General features: G+C 45.8%; 2 protein-coding genes across 3 annotated transcripts in view; both read right to left on the reverse strand.

Annotated features, from left to right (window-relative positions):
• Nucleotides 1-247: 247 nt before the first annotated feature.
• zfp36l2 (zinc finger protein 36, C3H type-like 2) lies at nucleotides 248-3,646 on the reverse strand. 2 transcript variants are annotated; one of them, XM_063191626.1, is made up of 2 exons: nucleotides 2,965-3,646; nucleotides 248-2,628 (listed from the first exon to the last, which is right to left on the reverse strand). In XM_063191626.1, the coding sequence occupies exons 1-2, from the start codon at nucleotides 3,052-3,054 to the stop codon at nucleotides 1,447-1,449; spliced, it is 1,272 nt and encodes a 423-aa protein (XP_063047696.1). In that variant the 5' UTR covers nucleotides 3,055-3,646; the 3' UTR covers nucleotides 248-1,446. The 2 variants fall into 2 exon arrangements, with proteins under 2 accessions (XP_063047696.1, XP_063047695.1); XM_063191625.1 differs by having other exon boundaries at nucleotides 248-2,631; nucleotides 2,965-3,481.
• Nucleotides 3,647-7,858: 4,212 nt separating this feature from the next.
• thada (THADA armadillo repeat containing) overlaps nucleotides 7,859-15,659 on the reverse strand; it is a 153,677-nt gene continuing 145,876 nt past the window's right edge. Inside the window, exons 37-38 of the mRNA XM_063191736.1 lie at nucleotides 11,753-11,922; nucleotides 7,859-9,045 (exon numbers count right to left, since the gene is read on the reverse strand). Coding sequence (XP_063047806.1) covers nucleotides 8,722-9,045; nucleotides 11,753-11,922 — 494 coding nt within the window. The 3' untranslated portion in view covers nucleotides 7,859-8,721. The remainder of the gene's footprint in view (nucleotides 9,046-11,752; nucleotides 11,923-15,659) is intronic.

Consider the following 15,659-nt stretch of genomic DNA (forward strand, 5'->3'; position numbering starts at 1 on the left):
ATGTTGGCGTTTAACACTGGGGAGGTGCAACATGGGCTTTGCTACATTCTCTGGCACGTGGCTTGAATCACAGTGTGACCGCGTGCAATCATAGATAACAGGAGGAGAAGGAGGGAAAGAAATACTTTTTGGTTAATTGGTGGTTTTGTTTTTCAAAATGTGGGATCTCTTGACTTAGTGATCTCAAAATTGATAATTGATGTGTTAAGAGTGTGTACGGCTAGTTTGGACGGTCTTTTTTGTTGGGGGGGGGGGGGGGGGACAAAACAAAACAAAAACAAAGACAGGAAGAAACAATAAACCCACATTGTTTACATTCTACAGACTCCACTAGAGAAACAAATCTAGGGATTCTCGCCAAAAGGACAGAAAATAGGCCTTCCAGAGCACAGACAAGCAACCTCCAGCAAAATCACGCAAACTTTTGTTGTTTGTTTGTTTTTTTAATAAACGTAAACAAGGAAACAAAATTAATGAAATAAATATCACATACAATATCTTAAATTAAGATTTTTTTTTTACTCATTTACAATAAAATAACGAAGTGAAGTTACAAAAGAGACCAAACAAAAATATATATTACTGTGAGAAGAACATACACTCCACTTACTGTAGATTAATAATGGCGTTCATAATTTAAACATAAAAGAATATATCTATTGCTTCATCATACTCGATAAATACAGTCTGGACAATTACCAATGTAGCCTATACTTTTCACAAGATAATAAATAAGTTAAATAGTTCATAGCCAGTTATGCACCGCTATGTAATCACTCCGAACATCTAAAAAAATATAGTATATTCAACCAACAGCAGTGATCTCCCGCACAAACCACCACACAAGAATGCTTGAACTAAGCAACAAACTAACACTACCCAACCAAACCACTGCGTGGCGCTGTGAACCAAGTAAAAGTTTTGGAATGGAAGTTTTTAAGCTTTGAGAATAAAAAATACTTTTGAAGCTGTGAAGCTGTTACAACTTGTGTCAAGGCATATTCTTGGTAGGATGCAGGAAAATCTAAAACCGCTAGGTCTTTCTCGTTCTTATGAAATAAAGAAACAAAAAACAGAGATAGAAAGAAACAAAGAAGTGTAGAATACGACTTTCTCCAGGAAAAAAGGCCTTGATGCAACCTCAAAAAAGGAGAAAATCTGTTGCAGCTCAGAACACAAGTCACCGGTGGAATGCCTTCTATTGATAGCTACATGTAGTTATCAAAAACATACAGACAAACGAACTAATGCCATATCAAAAAGACAAGACAACGTCATCTGTCTCTAAAGTTTTAAAGCAGATGTATTTCTGTCAAACGTTACACGTCGTCAGAGGTGTCACCGTCCAAGAACGGCGGTGAGTGCTGGAATTTCAAGTCCTCCTCATACTAAACAAGGTATAAAAAAACACACACACGCGCACACCACATGCAAAAGTGAACAAACTTAGTCATCTGAAATCGACAGCCTGCTGAAGATTGGCAAACGTCTGCCGGCATCCAAGCTGGGAGATTCGGAGCCGCTCAGACTTCCAGAAGAGCTTAGGGACCCGCTTGCATAGCTCTCCCGGTCTGAGATGGAGTCTGGGGGGCTGGGGGGTGAGTCGAACACCGGCGACTCAGAAAGGCGGTGCAGGGAGGACTGCAAGTGGCTCATGTTGTAAGGGGGAGAGGGAGGGCAGACGCCCGAGAGATTCCCAAAGTAAGCACCATTATTGTGGTTGGTGTAGCCATTTTGAGCCTGCACCACCAGTGGAGAAAGTAAGGCTTTCAGTTCTTGCCCGGGGAAGGAGAAGGCACTGTTGACGCAAGCCAGAGTGTTGGGCGACACATCCTCATAAAAGTTTTGGGGGCAAGAGTTGTTGGAGGAACAGGGTGGCGGGGTGCGGGACGTTGGGCTTTCGATAATGGGTGAATCAAGTCCGTGTTGTGTGGCAAAGCCGGAGAAGCTAAGGCTGTGGTTGAGCTTTGGCCTCTCCCTGAAGGCGCTGGCTTGAGGGACCACCTCCTTCTGTCCATAGCCGCACAACTCTCGAGCAGACTTGGACTCTCCCTGCATGTTGGCGTTGGCAGGGGCAGGCCTGCGCTCGTCTGCGTTGTGAATGAAGTGGCAACGTGGACCGTACGGACAGAAACCGATAGTGTGGAAGGTGCGGCACGGCTCGGTTTTGTACTTGGGGTGGCGAGACAAACTCCTCAGCTCGTGGTAGCCGTGCGCGAACTGACACTTCTCCCCGTATTTGCATGCGCCGTTCTCCTCGAAAGGCCGACACAGCTCTGTCTTGTAGCGGGTGGAGTTGATCTGAGAGCCCGGCTTCTGTTGCAAAACCTGGAGCTGCTGGCTCCTTTCCCCGTTTTCGCTGTACGCGCGGTCACGAAACTTGTTTTCCTTGTTCATTATGGCGGTGTTTGAGCTGCCATTCACTACCGAGCTCTCTTTCAGGTTGTTGAAGCCAGCTGGGTACTTGTTGCTGTTGGTCACAGAATCCATGTTACTGGTCGAGTTTCTGCGGAAAAATCCCGGGGTGTAGGAGCAGTTGTTTGAGCTAGACGTTGTAACAGGAGCCCCCACGGCTTTCTTGTCCAACATACTGTTGATGTGAATTGCGTTCATGTTGAGAGTCTTTTCCTGCTGAGAACAAAAGCACAGAAGAGGAAATCGATTAAAAACATGAATAAGACACTTAAAAAATACAAATCAAACTTGCGCACGTGCTTTTTGCTCTGCACGCACAAAGTAAAACTTGCAAGATTACATCAACCCCCACTTGCCACTCTGATTTGCACGCAACTTCCAAGGCATGTCATGGTATGCAGCGCACACAGCTAATGCAAGCTAGCCTGCGAACTTGATTGTTGGTTTACAAACTTTTTACCGCGTGCGCTAGTGGAGAGGCGCACTATGGTTAGATAGATTACGCATCGAAATGAATAGGTTATGCATTGACAATCGATAGCCATTTACCTTGTAAAGCATGTCGATGTCGTAGAAGGCGGACAGGATGGTTGCAGACATCTCTCTTTCGGAACTGTTCAGTCGTAGTTGATCTTTCATGAGTAGACCGAGCAGGATCCTTGCGCGCACAGCTACACGAGGCAAAGTTTTGCTAAGGGTTTGCCACGACTGCTACTTTTTGGGGGGTGAGCTGTGAGAAGTGGAAAAGAACAGAACTCCAGAGGATGGATGGTTGCTTCTCACTGCAGAGTGAAAAAAGGATAAGTTCCTCGTTTTGTTTCGTGTTGTTTATGTTATGGGGTGTTCCTTCCTCTGTGAAGTGCCGAGCCTGAATGCTGCAGTCGCCGAGACTTTTCCGCACATGAATATAAATGCTTCGCAGCGGCAGCCGTGTCGATGAGGGCGGAAAACTTTAGGGGCAAAGTCACGCCCCTTCTATTGGAAGGGAGCAGGAGTTCTGGTTGGCCATCGTCCACACCCCTCCTACAACTTTGCCTGGTCTCTCGTTTCTCTCCCTCTTGATTCCTCAAAGCTGGGGGTCGTAGATCAAACTCCACCAAGCTGCAGGAGCGTATCCACATCTGCCTTTCCTAAACGGCGCATTCGCAACGCACTCCGATTACTTTTCCGAGCAAGTCTGTTGTTGAATTACTGGAAGCTATAGTGGCCCAAGTTTTGGAGTGCTTAAATAGCTCAGGGATTGCGCAAGTAGTGTATGTGTGGAGGGGCATCAAAACAACGCCACTGATTTCCATAGCATTACATTTTATTTTCAGTCATATACCTTCATACTGAAACTTCTGCCTTCTACCAGACTGTCCCGAGTTGTCTGGAAACGCCAGCATGCACCTTACTTCATATAAACTTCGCAACATAGGGTATAAGCTCGAAAACTACTTTATTCGGGACTTAGAGATGGAAGTCTACACAACAAACCAGCCCACACTGTTAATGGCGAAAAACTGTGTAGCCTACTGCTCGCCTGAAAGAGTTAACTGCATTCTCCTCATGCGCGCGACTGAGAATGGAGGGAAAGAAACGAGCGTGCTGCTGGAGATCTGCTTTGCCCGAGTAGCATTCCTCCGGTTACGGTGGTTGCATAATCAACAACTACACTGAGCAAATTGTACATTAGGTCCGATGTAACCTACGATAAACAAGTTAGGAATAGAAATCTAGTGTTTCTTCATCTCATTGACAGCCCGATCCAGTTTTCAAAGCAGTCCAAAATTGCCAAGCGCGCACCTAATTGGCGGACAAAACTTTTGTAAAGAAAATAAAACATTTCGACTTTAAATTCTGTTTTTTTAGAATCCAAATAAAACATATTTGTGATATATATTTCAGAAGATGCAGTCTTGTGTGAATCATAGTTTTCATACTGAAAAGGTTAGGTGCCAGTATAGCACCAACGTTTCAGCAAGTGGGTGACACTTCTTTTAACTCGTGTTCAAGTTCTAGGACACACTTGTAGCTTTGTGAGCTCAGTGCCACTTCCCAAGTCCACACAGCCTGCCCTACTGTACGAGCAAACAAGCTCGGAGTCGGCGAAATCATGTCAAGTCATTCATAGGAATGCGGTACACAAAGTAGTGTAACACTGCCCTCCACCGGCGCTACTCTTCACAATACGAAGTGGCTCTTTGGCGCCACCCAAAGCACGACAGAAGTACAGTACATGTCCAAGACTTCAAACTGAAGTGCATTCATCTATGGACCTAGTACACATTCGTCATTGAAAATGGTAACTGGTTACTACCAGAGCCATACAGAGGGTAGAGTTACGCAATTGGAGGACCAGGAATTAAATGGCAGCTCCGCCTTTCAGCGAGATAAGGGTGTTCCTAAAGCGGCTGTCTTTCCATAGACTCAACATAGAACCACCACATTAACAGCCAAAAATAAGGACTAACGAACTATACTGCGGGGTAATCACCACAAATATGTAAACCAACAACTGTCTCGGTGGTGATAATCAGAAAAGTTTACCATCTGTGATGTTTATCTGAAGTTATTACTATGAACAGCAAGTCTTGTCATATTCCCTGCATTGCATTTGCTATGTGCTACGCCCACTGCTAGGAACTAACATTCGCAACGCTGAGCAGTACTGAGAAGCTAAAACAGCTAATTTTGCTAAAGAGGAAGTCGGCCTAAGCACACGGCGGAGATTGCCCGACTCTACCCTCTGTATGGCTCTGGTTACTACTAGTCGGATTAAGTAAATGCCCTTAAACCCACCGTTGCTATGTTTATATCAGCGACGAATTAAATGGAAAGAAACGCAAACACAGCGTATGGCATTTAAACCTCAAAGAATCCACGGAGTACCTGCCCATCCAATGACAGAAAAAAAACTCACACAACCCCTCGTCGCATACTGTTTTTATTGGGGAACGTTCAAGCGCTCCAAAACATTACATCACTTTTACAGTAAAACAACATGGCCACTACAAGCGCCCACGGCACAGGCAGCTGTCTCCACACTGGAGAGCGCGCGCTGGACACACAGGGGCTCTTGTGTGCTGCCTGCGCCTATTGCGTAACCAAGCAGAGCAGCAGACCAAGGGGCGCATTTTGCCCGATTTCTTTTTCTAGAAACGAAGGGCGTATCGAAAAGAAATACCGCAGCTCAGGCTCATGACCAAAATACCATGCGTACGAAAAATGTCCTGTAGCGGAAAGCGGGCAATGTGTGGAAGGACTGCACCGGGCGGGTTTTTTTGGTTGTTGTTTTTTACCAGCTTCGTACAATATTTTGCTCATGTGCTGTGAATTGAAGCGGGTTTACCCCCATCCTCTACCTGAATGTGCAGTTCAAAAACATAAAGCCAGAGCGTTCATTTTTGCGGTATGTTTTTGATGTTTTAGCAGAGCGGTCCCTATGTGAGTTTGGCCCCGGGGTGTTGAGCTGTGGCTCGGATAGATGGTGGGATTCGATTAAGCAAAGACATAACCTAGTCAAGCTCTTATGCACCCCAGGCCATTTCCCATGAGTTAAAATCTCTCTCTCTCTCTCTCTCTCTCTCTCTCTCTCTCTCTCTCTCTCTCTCTCTCTCTCTCTCTCTCTCTCTCTCTCTCTCTCTCTCTCTCTCTCTCTCTCTCTCACACACACACACACACACACACACACACACACACACACACACACACACACACACACACACACACACACACACACACACACACACACACACACACACACACACACACACACCATTTTATTTGAATTAAAACAGTCTGGGGACACATGGTTCGCATGATGGGTCCCTGTATAGCTTTGCAGCTCTCAAAGCAGAACTAAGTTGGAGAAAAGAGCAACATGTACAGTACGGTGAAGTACACACTGGCAACCTTCTTAGGTACACCTTGATTGTATCGTTTTGCTTTCAGAAGTGGCTTAACTGCCTGCAACTATACTTGGGTAGGCTGTGGCATTGATTTCACCGATGCTCAAATGGTGCTGTGGGGCCCAAAGTGTGCCAAGAAAATATCCCCGGCCCACACTTACACAACCAGCCTGAATTGCTGATACAAGGCAGGATGGATCCATGTGTCCATGTTGATGTCAAATTCTGACCACGACATCAAAGTTTCGCAGCATAAATTGACACTCATCAGACCAGGCAAACAGAGAAATACCAGATTGAGGCTATGGCTTTCATACTACTATTATTCTGCTGACGACCACGCCATTCAAGCTAAAAGAAACATATTGGGTAAAAAAAACAGGATTTGGATACTTTGACTAAGAGCTGAGCTGTTTTTCTGGTGTGTAGATTAAAGGACCAGTTCAGTCAATTTCAACATGCAGTTGTAATGCTCACACTACCCTGGACTTGTCAGTACCTGAGATTTTTGTTTCTTCTTCTTCAGCCTTTTCTGAGATCCTGGTCATTGTAATGGGGGCAGCGCTTTGTTTACATTTCAAAAAAACATTTTTATTCATTCCTAAAAACATCCAAAAGATTACACAACATCAGCAGACAACTAGCAAACAGCGGTACCTTTTGGGAAAATATTTGGATTTTAAATGTAAACAAACGCTTTCCCCATTAGAATAGCTCATATCTCGGAAAGGTCTGAGCCGAAAAATGTGGCATCATAGGGTACTGACAAGTCAAGGGTAGCGGGAGCAATACAACAGCATATTGAAATTGACTGAACTGGTCCTTTAACTGAATAGAATATACCGTATGTGTAGAACAAGAGTTCCTATTATAACATTGCCTCCTTCATGAGTCATAGTGTTCGACAACAAATAGGGAAAAAAAACAACCTTGTACTGCTGGTTTCAATTCCTCCTGCTGGCAGATTGTGACATGCTGCCTTCTACTTAGATGCAGCCAGGCCTAACGTTCAGGGCATGCACAGCACACACAATCACGCACACACAAACACATCAAGGACGTTCATGCTATCCTCATTCTTAAAAAGTGATGGGAGCAGTCTGATGCCTTGTTGCAGCTCACTGCGGAAGTCTCCTAAGTACAGTTGGAACTGCTCACTGAGCAGGACGAAGGCTCCTGGAATGGTAAAAAAAAATAAAACACCTAATCAGCAATTAGTGAATGCCTGCCGTGTGTGTGTGTGTGTGTGTGTGTGTGTGTGTGTGTGTGTGTGTGTGTGTGTGTGTGTGTGTGTGTGTGTGTGTGTGTGTGTGTGTGTGTGTGTGTGTGTGTGTGTGTGAGACATCAGAAGTGGGGTGTGGTGTTGGCGGTGGGGCATTACAACACATTGAAACCACAGCAGTTTCCTCTTATTCCCTTCCCTTTCCTGAAACTGCTGCTATGTAAACAAACCGCAGCTAGGTGAAGCCAAGATGGCCGCCATCTCTCCATCAATCCTGCTTGCGCTCGCAGAGGGTGTGAAAAGAGTGGAGGACTAAAGTGGAGGTAGGACGTGAGGATCATAGCATTTATTGCACTTCTTAAAGACACTTTAAAAGAAATATACAAAGAATGTTTATGATTAAAAAGGTGTAAAATGAATAAAATTGAAATGAAAAAAAGTATTTTCTTCATCTTTGATACAGAAGGCATACGAGTCGTCTGTTCAACTTGGTATGTAAAATGTCTGCTGTAAGTGTGCGAAAGTACATTAAGACAAGATGAATGTAATGTATCGATCTGATTGCCTTTCTGCGAAGCATGATTATGTCCAGCAATGTAGTCCGGGCAGGTTTTCCAGAAAAGGTTCATTCATGGGCAGTTTAACTCGGAACAGGGGTGTAAACCGCCAAACACAGGAGTCTTTTGGCTTTCTTCTCCTAATAACACAAAGCTATAGGGCTTTTCTAGTAGACGGCTTGCCATCTATGTGGAGCACTGGCCAAACCCACTAGCTATGCCTGTTGGGGCCTAAACCACCTCCGCAGATAATGAAACCATTATGCATTTTAAAGAATGTTGGGTAAGAGTATCACTTGGAATTTAGAGGTTGTCTTTCTTATAAGGTTCATGTGGCCCAAGCCCACGGGCCTGAAATTTGCCCATCTGCGAGTTAAAGTAATCCAAAAAAACAATGTAAATCACTGCACACTGGTCCTCTTTGATTTATTGGAAGTTTATCTTGTAAAGACACAGCAAAAAGCGCTGTTCATCAAAATTAACTTTCAGTAAATCAAAGAAGACCAGTGTGCAGTGATTTACCCTGTTTTTTCTTTAAAGGTAAAACCAGGCAATTTGGAATATGTGGCATTGGATTGTAGCTTGTGAATCCAGGTTGTCCATCAGTGACCACCTATCATCAGGTGTGGTGGGGCCCCTAACTGGAGGCTGCATGGCCCTGTAGTGTCTTCAGAACTCCAAGTGCCAGGGCTGCCCGCTCTCTCTGGACAGCCAGCCTGGCGTGCTCCAGGGCGGCGGAAAACTGCGGCAGGGCGGGCAGCGCCCCCAACGCCTGCTCCGACGCCCGAGCCTGCGCCTGTGCCCGCTCCTCTAGCCTGTGCATCTCAACGGTGGGGATGCTGGCGGCGCCCGGCACGGCCGTCTGAGCCAACACGCTGAGGTGCTGGTGCAACAGCCGTGCCCACTGAAGAGGCTCTGCCCATAGGTTTAGATCGCCCTTCTCAAAGAGGAACTCTTCATCCTGCAGGAAGAACGACAAGGGTGCAGGAAAGTCAGTAGGGCTTCTTGCATCAAAAAGATGATTAGCTTTAACCTGATGCGCATCAAGAAGTTTTGTTTAGGAAAGTTAATTATGCTCAGAAGAGATGGCCTTGGGCACAGCTGTATCGCTTACAAAAGTGACGGAAAGGCTACCAAATGCATTAGAAAGATGCAACGCTGCTCTAATTAGCTAGAAACATTCTTTTGATTAGAAAAAACAATCGGATGCACGTTGTATCACTAGAAAAGCATTCAATTTAACTTTTAATTTGCTTCAAAATCTGATGGAGAAGGGGCTAGTGTAACACCAAGGCATCCCAAACAGTTGCCGAATCCAAAAGATCTGTTCTTTAACTACTATATGCCGTAGAATTTTACATTGAGGACAAAGCAATGAAGGTCACACTCTTATGTACTGTACTGTAACATTCAGCACACAAAAGACGTTGATGTCTAATTGCTGGTATTTCCGTTTCAGCCTTAGCTTAAGTGTTAAGGTCAGAATGCCTGTTACCATATGTAACATTATGAACTCTAGAAATACCTAATCCTTTTCCAAATGTACTGTACATGCTTAAGTTGCACTGTGCTCCCATGATGTAAACACACTGTATAGTTACATTTAGCATGTCATGTTTCAAGCATAATTTCAGTGTTAAGATTATAAAGTGTGCAACCAAACGTAACATTATTATGAACTCTAGAAATACCTCATCCTGTTCCAAACCTACGTGCTTAAGTTGCACTGTGCTCCCATGATGTAAATGCACTGTAACAGGGACCATTAAAAAGAAAAGTGCAAGTCTGTTTTGTTTCCACCATAACTCAAGTTTAAAATTTCAAAAGAACTCAAGGGCACGCCAAGCCAAACTCCAGTTAAATGTGAAACCGGGCTAAGTCAATTGGAGCGCTTGTTCTACGTTTGGCCCCCGACGGGCTGGATGGCAGAGCAGCTGACCCGGTCGACTTAGCGCCCGGCCGCCCCGCCTGCCCTGGACCCAGAGCTGCCTGTGCCACTTCCACTTCCTGTGGAGAGGGGATTCGTTTCCTGTCGGGGCCTGGCACCACCTGCACCAGGGCCGGGGGTTCGCACACGCACTCGAGCATACACCCTTAGGCACACACAATCAGGCGTGTGCACGCACACGCACCACCTCTGCACCTGGGGCAGGGTCACATTCCCCTGGGGCGACATACACACACACACACGGACACACTGACACACACACTGACACACACACGCACACGCACACGCACACGCACACGCACACGCACACACATACGGACACACACACGGACACACACACGGGGACACACACACTAGGGCACGTATGAATGGAGTGTGGTTTCAGCTGGCGCCTCTACTGTAAGTGGCTTCAGATGAAACGATAGACTCTGGCTTGCGTATACTTCCACACCATGCAAAATGGTGCTCTGGACCCCACGGCTGTTTTACTACCCCCAGCGCGGGACTAGAATGGCGCTTTTCAACGGCTTGGCGTGAAAAAGGACACCGGGGCTTGGGCCCAGCCTATTCCATGACGACATTGTGCCAGTAATGAACAAACCATATTTAGATGGTGCTGTGAATGCAGGGACCGATGTACAAAAGTAGGCACCGCAAATAGGGCTTGTGTGTGGTGTTTTTCGGTGAAGCTATTGTTCTGATGCAATATATGAAGAAAGTAGACTTTATAGGGGTGTCAATATGATTACAAGGTGCTGGAGGTATATTTCTCTTTTTGTTTTCATGAAAACTTCTGAGCAAGTGGGTAGATGTTGACCAAATCCTGTGTGCCAATACTCTATGCCATAAACTGATTAACTTTTGGAGGCCAGCGCTTCCAAAAGAGTGCGAGATGAAGGCATCAGAATGGATGCTTTGGCGTCAAGTTCCTCTATAATGTGTCCATTAAAGTTAATAACAGTCACACTCATTTCGTTTGCAGTGCTGTATGCTGGCAAGTGTTTATCCCAACACTTCCATCTGACCGGGTCAAACTAAGATGATTAGTAAGAACAACACAGTCCTCACTGAACTATTGTCAGGCTAGGCTTTACAGTGAATATTATCTCTGGTGGTCATAAAAGGCCACAAATGCCCTATAGCAGTGATTCTCAAACTATGGGCCTTGAAAGCATTCCAAGTGGGCCTTGAAATAATTTTCTAAAAATCAAAAAAATATTTGTATGTACTGCTATTGACTGTTCATTTATTTTTTATAATGTATTGGGTCAGTTTGGGTCATTTGTTGTGCCATTTCTGAAAATGTCTATGGGGCCCCAAGTTGGAATAGGTTGGGGACCGCCTGCCCTATTAACATGGTTCTCACACGATGGTTGTTACCAACCATTTGGAATATTGTCAATCGCTTAGCTCTGGAAAGGCGTGGGAGCCTGATTGGAGAATTCACGTGGCTTTTTTTTGAATCAGTACTACTTCAACCACTGACTTGTGCATACCCCGCCCCACGATCCCGCCCCGCGATTCTGATCGGACAGGCTGATCGGACAGAAATATCTGATTCCTTCTGGCTCTTCTAAGATATCCAGACCATAGTGTGAGCTCACAAAGTTTAACGAAGATGCACAAAGTACGACGGGTCTGCGTGAGAGCCAGGCTACTGCCTTATGGCCCTTACCCAACAACCCTCTCTCCTCAGTGGCACATATGTTGCCACACTCACCACTTGGCCGCTATCCTGCGATGCAGCATCCAGCGTGCAGTCTCCCAGTAGCCAGTCCAGCAGTGTGGCTGTGCCCGTGCCCACCTGGCCCCACACTGGCAGCAGACGGCAGAGGAGTGCCAGGCCCAGACGGAGTGCCACCGGCGGGCACACGGCCCCCACCGCCACATCTGGAGGAGGAGAGGAGAGGAAAGGGAAGCAAGGAGGAATGGGGCAAGGAGGAGAAAGAGAGGTGGAGAAACAAGAACACTGGGTTACAATACATATTTCACTACTCAAAAGGAATAAGTTCCCATGAACAAACAATCCAGATGCTGGTGATGCGCAGTCATAAGTATTCCAGGAGCCGATGGAATAAATCACTGCTCACTGGTAGATTCAGATTTGCTGCACTGATCTTTCCTGCTGCCTCCTGAAAAAAACAGCATTACATTTACCTAATGCTTTTAACGCAAAGGGACTTGGTTACAGTCCCTAGAGCAACTTACTGTGAGGTTTCTTCAGCCATGGATCGATGAGGGTACTGGAGTGCACCCACATACTCTCTTTACTAGTACAGGATTCAGACCTTCAACATGCCAATCCTAAAACCAACTATCTAGCCTGCAGGCCATGGCTACCTAAAAGCTGTATGCCAATGTGCAAACTGGATCATTTGTGGGTATCTTCGTGGGAAGGGCTACGTTGCATGCCAATAATGTTTATTGTGGATTGAAGTTTGAAGTATACATGTTTCTACAGCCTTGTTATGCCTTCTTTATTGGATAGGAAGTAGTGACAAGAAACAAGTGGGAGAGAGGGAGGTGGGGGGAGAGAGAGAGAGAGAGAGAGAGAGAGAGAGAGAGAGAGAGAGAGAGAGAGAGAGAGAGAGAGAGAGAGAGAGAGAGAGAGATTGCATTAACATATAACACCACGGCAGCCCCTCAATATGCTTGTTTATGCATGTATGGTATATCTGTGTGTGTGTGTGTGTGTGTGTGTGTCCTTGCCCTTGACACCACACTGTCTGTCCTCCATGAGACAGCTGGTTGTCTGGGCAAGTCATAACGTGGGAGCGGAGTAGCGCTGTTTTCGCTGGCTCCCAGATGAAACATACGGCCAATAAAATGGAGCTGCGAGTGGCAGAGGCCACAGCCAAGGCTCAGATCATCCACCGCAATCACAATCACCTCCCCAGACAAAAGAGGAGAAGTGCTACTGGCCATGGAAGAAAGAGGGGAGAGGGAGCGGAGCAGAGCTCATATGAAACACATCTGTGTGTGTGTGTGTGTGTGTGTGTGTGTGTGTGTGTGTGTGTGTGTGTGTGTGTGTGTGTGTGTGTGTGTGTGTGTGTGTGTGTGTGTGTGTGTGTGTGTGTGTGTGCGTGTACGCTTTTGCATGTACGCACATGTAATCTTAATGACAAACCTTATAATCCTAATGATAACCTGCTCCCAATCTCTGACCTTTGAACATAAATGATACAATGTCAAACAATGTGAAACCGAGGAATGAGACAGATGTGTCTCTTCACTTCAACGTATGGTGTGTATGGGGTGTTCCTGGGATTGCCAGACTTGTGTTTTGAGAAACAGAACTAAAAATCATCTGACTAACCACACACGCAAACCAATAAGAGCACAGCTACTCGCATTGCGAGGTCAAAAGTTCATACACACTTGCATTATTGTCACAAGTTCATATCGTATTAAACTACAACAGACGACCATTATATACCACACCACTAGCTCTTTTGAAGTCAACAAAAACGTGAAAATAAATTCTCACAAATCACAGAACCAGTGACCTTTGTATGAAGCTTGTGTAAGTCATTCTAACCATGTATCACACTCAAAAGACAGCGCATAAAAATGTTAAGATTTGACTCTGACGGAGCATTATAAACAAATGTAAGTGGACAGGTGAAGTATGAAGTGTTTCCCCCCCTCGAATTCCACAACAGAACAATTGGACTACCTGAGCGAAGCAGCGCCATACATAAGGACATCAAAGCTCGGATGCCTTTAAGAGACATTAAACCACAGCATATGTGAACTCGTGAACTTTGAGGCATGCAAGCACTATATATCTCACACATCTGTGCTAATAAAACCATGCTCATGTCAATAGCATTGCTGATAGCGCTGAGATAAGCTTAAGCAGGGGGATGGAGAGAATGTGGGAGGGGAGGGACAGAGGGAGACAGACTGAGCGGGAGACGAGAAGAGAGAGGAGAGGAGGAGAGAGAGGAGGAGCGGGGGAGGCAATGACGAGCTTCACACTTCTTCAATCTCCCTGACGACTCCTAGCCAAGGCTTTAATGACCCCAGTTGTCCATGCATCAAAGGACTCCCCATCCTGATGCGAGTGTGTGTGTGTGTGTGTGTGTGTGTGTGTGTGTGTGTGTGTGTGTGTGTGTGTGTGTGTGTGTGTGTGTGTGTGTGTGTGTGTGTGTGTGTGTGTGTGTGTGTGTGTGTGTGTGTGTGTGTGTGTGTGTGTGTGTGTGTGTGTGACAGAGAGATAGAGAGAGGGAGGGAGAGAGGGAGGGAGCAAGCACGAATCCGTGTTTTGCTTTCAGGCCTTAACTAAACAACACCAGTGACTTCAAAAGGCCGCCGCGGCTTGTCAATCACACCAGGGCACTAGGCAGGATAAGCAGCGGCGATGGCACCCTCTCTCTCTCACCTCACTGCCTTCTGTCTCCAGCTTGCTCGCACGCACACACTTTTCGGACACTTTTTCACTTATTAGCCACTCTGCATTCAAAGAGCTGTGTGCGCGTGTGTGTGCGTGTGTTCTGCCTTTGGCTAAATGTATGTGTGCTATATGTGATGATATATGTGAAATTATATATCTTGATTTTTTCTGTATTTATGTATGTATACTGGTGGACACCTTTATTTCCCTCGGGATTAATAAATGATACTCTCTACACTCTTCTACTCCACACACATACACACAAACACCACAAAAAAACATCCCAACCCAACAAAACAAAACCCAACACATATGTTGAGCTCACATATACAAAATTAGAGGCACTTTTGTGTACATAAACATGTACACACAGTAGACTTAAATCCCTTACGGACACAGAAAGACAGCTACATACACGCACACTCCTCCACTGACAGCTGTATGTGGTTGTGTGAGTTGGGGAATCGGTTTTCATTCTGGTTGAAGGTGAGCTGCTGGTCGACGTTAGGGTCTCAGAACCACACAGACGTGTAAACTAAAACTCAAAAGCAACCGGAGGCACACAGCAATTTAGACAAGTGACAAGGTCGCCTTTCGCCCCTCTTTTTTCAACCCCCCCAATCACCCCTCCTCCCCCCATAAAACGCCTCTTGCTTTGTCAATCTGAAATAGGCCTGATTGATGGCCATCACACAGTCTCTCTCTACACACACACACACACACACACACACACACACACACACACACACACACACACACACACACACACACACACACACACACACACACACACACACACACACACACACACACACACACACACACACACACACACACACAGCATGTAAAGTACAGGCTTTGGACGTGGTGGGATTACCAAAAAAACACCTTGGCACTGGTCCAGAAGGACATAAAGAGAGAGAAAGAGAGAGAGAATGGAGAGAGAGAGAGAGAGAGAATGGAGAGAGAGAGAGAGAGAGAGAGAGAGAGAGAATGGAGAGAGAGAGAGAGAGAGAGAGAGAGAGAGAATGGAGAGAGAGAGAGAGAGAGAGAGAGAGAGAGAGAAAGAGAGAGAGAGAGAGAAAGAGAGAGAGAGAGAGAGAGAGAGAGAGAGAGAGAGAGAATGGAGAGAGAGAGAGAGGCGTACAGCAGACATTAAGACATAATAGGAAACTCTAGCCGCTCTCGGCCTAGCCAGCACTCTTGAGGTTTCACACTTCTCCGACGCAAT

This window comes from Engraulis encrasicolus, chromosome 24 (genome assembly GCF_034702125.1).
Source record: "Engraulis encrasicolus isolate BLACKSEA-1 chromosome 24, IST_EnEncr_1.0, whole genome shotgun sequence".
Lineage (NCBI taxonomy): Eukaryota > Metazoa > Chordata > Actinopteri > Clupeiformes > Engraulidae > Engraulis > Engraulis encrasicolus.

What these genes read in the sequence shown, in the direction of transcription:
- zfp36l2 (XM_063191625.1), bottom strand. Translation starts at nt 3,054, where the DNA reads ATGAAAGATCAACTACGACTGAACAGTTCCGAAAGAGAGATGTCTGCA. An exon ending in ACATCGACATGCTTTACAAG is followed by an intron (nt 2,632 to 2,964) that starts GTAAATGGCTAT and finishes TTTTGTTCTCAG; the next exon opens with CAGGAAAAGACTCTCAACAT.